This window comes from Nicotiana tabacum, chromosome 24 (genome assembly GCF_000715075.1).
Source record: "Nicotiana tabacum cultivar K326 chromosome 24, ASM71507v2, whole genome shotgun sequence".
Taxonomy (NCBI): Eukaryota; Viridiplantae; Streptophyta; class Magnoliopsida; order Solanales; family Solanaceae; genus Nicotiana; species Nicotiana tabacum.
Genome location: NC_134103.1, coordinates 104,629,579 through 104,634,262, shown reverse-complemented (window position 1 = coordinate 104,634,262; position 4,684 = coordinate 104,629,579). Strand labels below are relative to the sequence as shown.

General features: G+C 32.8%; 1 protein-coding gene across 1 annotated transcript; it reads left to right on the top strand.

The window, feature by feature from the left end:
- Nucleotides 1-2,266: 2,266 nt before the first annotated feature.
- LOC142178586 (alkane hydroxylase MAH1-like) lies at nucleotides 2,267-4,098 on the top strand. The gene has a single exon (XM_075248430.1). The coding sequence runs from the start codon at nucleotides 2,378-2,380 to the stop codon at nucleotides 3,908-3,910; it is 1,533 nt and encodes a 510-aa protein (XP_075104531.1). The 5' UTR covers nucleotides 2,267-2,377; the 3' UTR covers nucleotides 3,911-4,098.
- Nucleotides 4,099-4,684: the final 586 nt, after the last annotated feature.

Here is a 4,684-nt window from a genome sequence, read left to right as displayed (position 1 = left end):
CACAAGAGAGGAAGACATTTTCTTATATACCTCCGGAAGGAGAGTATATTTATTATAAGATAAATTCGGGAGGAAGAATAATTTTTCTTAACAATTAATTAATTTAAACAGAAAATAAAGTATATGAGATTTCCATCCATTAATAGTTTTATCTAACATTCACAATTTTTTTATCTAACAATTCACAATATATATATATATATATCAAATAATATTAATTAAACAAAGAATATAATTTACACAAGTAATTCATGCTTTGAGTCCTAAACTACCCAGACTTTAGCATTAATAGTAGCTACGCACGGACTCTTGTCACCTTGTGCGTATGTAGTCCCCACAATTAGCAACAATTATTACTTTAATTACCTATAGGGTAATTTTTCCCTCACAAGATTAGACTCAATTATCCAACTCTGAGTGGTTCGAATCTAACCAAAAATAATTTGATACAGTCACCAAAAGATTAGGTGCTCTTCAAAAGAATTATATTTGTATGTGAGATTTGAAAGTTCTATTAATAAAATAAAAGGCTCTAAGCGTTGAATTCTTTTTATGAATTGTCTTACACTCTTACTTAGTTACTTAATGGCTTGAAATTATATTAAATAAATTATAACTCTATTGTAAATTTATAATTACTAGAATATTTCATTACAAGTCTTTTGTTTTAATATTTTATAATTCTTTACTTAGTTTTCTAATTTCTATTTAATTTTTAAATTGATTAAATAAGTCAAAAAATTAGATGTTGCAAACTTTAAAAACTTAGTCATTGTCAAAAGAATATCCGTTGCCAAACTCAATGCTTAAATAATTTTTTTTTTAAAAACGGCACTTAAGGCCCGTGAATCTGTCCCGTCCCGTCCCATCCTGTTTGTTAGCGAGACGGGATGGGCCTACCGTTTCGTCCCGTTTGTCTCGTCTCGGCCCGGCTAAATATCGTCCTGTCCCGTTCCGTCCCTTCCCGTCCTGTCCCGTTGGACAACCATACTGAAATACGGGAATGTAGTGGGCCAGCATGGTCAGATAAGTGATAACCTCAAAAGAAAAGTGGGCCCACTGGTGTAATGATGTAATAAAGTTGCAATAACTCATCTCAAACCAGAAGGGTACATTAGTCAACATACATTATATATATATATATATATATATATATGAAGCCTTTAGGTACAACAACAGCGAAGCATATATATTACAAACTACCAAACATACCCTCGTGATGAAAGACATGTTGACCGAGAGCTCTGTGCTATTCCCTCTTATAAGAAGTATATAGGAATGTATCAAAAGTATTTTTTTAATTCAAAATTTTTTGTGCAGAATCAAATAACGTTACATAAAATGAGACAAATAGAATTATATTTATCGTACTTTCTTAAGTTACATGCATGATCTTAAAATAGATAATTAAGATAAATTTTAAAACACTTAAAAGCTTTTTACAAAATATTATTTCACTCCTTTCTAGTAATTCTCTATAGTACATTGGAATTATATTCCAATCCTACACAGGTAGATTTGAATGAATAATCTAAAAAATATGGTAAGTTACCAATCTGCTATAACGATTAAGTGCCGTATGTAATGAACCTTCGTTTTCTACTGATAGTGACTTTCCTCAGAAAAAGAAAAGAAACTAATTGACATTAATGCCGGCATTTCTAAGTTTATCCTATGATGGGGATACATATATAACAAGACATGTATGGTTTCAAGGTAGGAGCTAGAAAATGCCAATCCTATTATTACGAGATATGCTTAACTTCTTGTGTATAATTTTGTCATTAAGGACCCAAACAAGTTATTTTTTCGGTGTAATCTGATATTAACATATTTCACCGGCACTTGAAAATAACTATTTATTTTTTTACCATCAAAGATTGTGATGAGATGATACACACTCATTCATTCTTAATCAGATATTTCCAAAGTTCAATCAGACAAAATAAAAAATCGCAATTGATATGGAGCTAATGCTTTGTCCTAAGACTTTTGAGTTCGAAAACGGGTACATAACACGTGATTGGGAAGAAAAAATCTAACTAAACAAATCTTGAAATCCAAAAATATCGACGCCTATCTTGAAAAGTTAGTTTGAAATTGAATGAAGTTGTTTATAATTAGAAAGAAATGAATCAATTCTTAAATGAAATTGCCCATTCCTTTTCAAGAACGTGTACAATCTATGTCAATTGTCAAACTCCTCAACTAATTATCACATACTTTTAAATAATATTGGGGCCAGCTCAAACTTAAGGTGCGAATATTGCAACTCTTATATAAATTTTTTGAAGGTAATGAATTGCTCAATCCTACAAAATTACTAAAAGAACCAAAGCTAGCTTGACCAAAAAGAAAAAAAAACCTCCAACCCGCAATGAATTTACTTGAATATTCCCCTCTTCTATTGATAATTTTTGGTTTCACTTATTTTATTGTATGGTACCTCCGACATAGATGGACAAAAACATCGTCAGAACCAACAAATTGGCCATTCATTCGGATGTTACCTGCAGTTATTATGAATCTTCATCGTATCCATGAATATATGACTGAGGTTCTTATAGATGTTGGCGGCACTTATGAGTTCGAAGGTCCTATGTTTGCCAACTTGGACATGTTCGTTACTTGTGATTCTGCAAATATTCATCATATATTTAGTAAAAATTTCTCAAACTATCCAAAGGGACCCGAATTTCGTAAGATATTTGATATCTTGGGAAATGGGATCTTTAATGTTGATCATGAATTATGGGAGATTCATAGGAAAACCACCTTGTCCATAATGAGCCATGCAAAGTTTCAAACTTTGTTAGAGAGGAACATGTGGGACACTGTCGAAAAAGGGCTTCGACCAATTCTTGATGCTTTTGCTGAACAAGACAAAACATTAGATTTACAAGACGTTTTGCAAAGGTTCACTTTTGATTCTATCACCAAGTTGTTACTTGATCATGATCCGAGAAGCTTGTCCATTGACTTACCTTATTTGCCATATGAAAAGGCATTTGGCGATGCTCTTGATGCTCTTTTACACCGACATATAACGCCAGAAAATTGTTGGAAATTGCAAAAATGGCTTCAAATTGGTAAAGAGAAGAAGCTCACTCAAGCATGGGAGTCTTTTGATCAGTTCATATATCCTTGCATTTCACAAAAGCTAGAGGAGTTGATGAAGAAAACCATCAAAGATGAGGAAAGTTTTACATTTTTAACTGCCTATATTAGAATGTACAATCTATGGAACAAAGGAGATTTGGGTACTTTACAAAAATTTCTCAGGGACACTTTCTTGAATTTAATGTTTGCTGGGAGAGACACAACAGGTGCAGCTCTCACTTGGTTTTTCTGGCTCTTGGCTAAAAATCCCTTAGTCGAGACAAAGATTAGAGAAGAGATTCAGCAACAACTGCATCTGAAAAAAGATGAAAACCTCAAGTTTTTCAACAAAGAAGAAACACGAAAATTGGTCTATCTACATGCTGCCTTTTGTGAAACTCTTAGGTTCTTTCCATCAGTTTCCTTAGAGCACAAAGTCCCACTTGAACATGACATCCTTCCTAGCGGTCACCGTGTTACTCCAAAAACGAGAATGATTATACCATTCTATTCAATGGGGAGAATGGAGACTATATGGGGGAAAGATTGCTTAGAATTCAAACCTGAGAGATGGATCTCAGAACGAGGAGGGATTAAACATGAGCCATCTTTCAAATTTCCAGCGTTTAATGCGGGTCCAAGAACTTGTATAGGAAAAGAAATGGCATTTGTTCAGATGAAAATAGTGGCAGCCATCATCCTATACAATTATGATATCCAATTAGTGGAAGCTCAAAATAGCTCTCCCACTACTTCTATTATCATGCAAATGAAACATGGTCTGATGGTTAGGGTCGTCAAGAGGGCATAGCACATATATGCATGTGTTGGAATACTTATGAAGATGTGTTTTGCTTGATGGAATCAATCAACCACTTCAGTTGAATCATATTTTAGCTCTTTTAGAAAATCCAAATAATGTTGTTTTCTTTCTTTAATGATCTTCTTTGAGGTTTTTTTTTTATCCAGCAATATGATTGAAGTTTGTTTAGCCTAAAATATGCCCACGTTTAAGCTACAAGAACGGCAGAGGAGTACCAATCTTTTGTTTTAGTCAAACGTCTCAAGGTATAAAATCTTGTCTTGATTTTATAGTCATCTAGTTTTGGAAAGATGACCAATTAACTTGCTAAATTTATATACAGATTGAATTCTTTGACGCAGAGAAAGCAATATCTTCTTCTTCTTTTTCTGTGGTCCATATGATATTTACAGTTCCTAAAATTAGACTTATCACGAGCTAAACTCTACAAACTAGGATGTCTCGTGAAAACATTTTTTAAACTGAATTTATATGCTTAAGGAATTATTATTCCTTCTTTTTTGGTATTCATTAGGCAGGTGGGATTTGGGAAAGCTAAATTGAAGAGGATATATATTTATGTTACACTTTAATACCTCTCTACTCTTAAAGGGCAAAAAACTTGAAGTAGACAAAGTTATGAAACTTGCTTTATCATGGACTTCTGCCTACATTGTATAATTTCTTAATTTTTTAAATGATTTATGTGAAGGCAGTCAGGTGATTTTGAAAGTAACCTCTAGTGATGTACTTCTTTTATATAATTTTAGATATGTATATTTT

Bases quoted from the DNA above. Each gene is read 5' to 3' on its own strand.
- LOC142178586 (XM_075248430.1), top strand. From the start codon at position 2,378: ATGAATTTACTTGAATATTCCCCTCTTCTATTGATAATTTTTGGTTTC.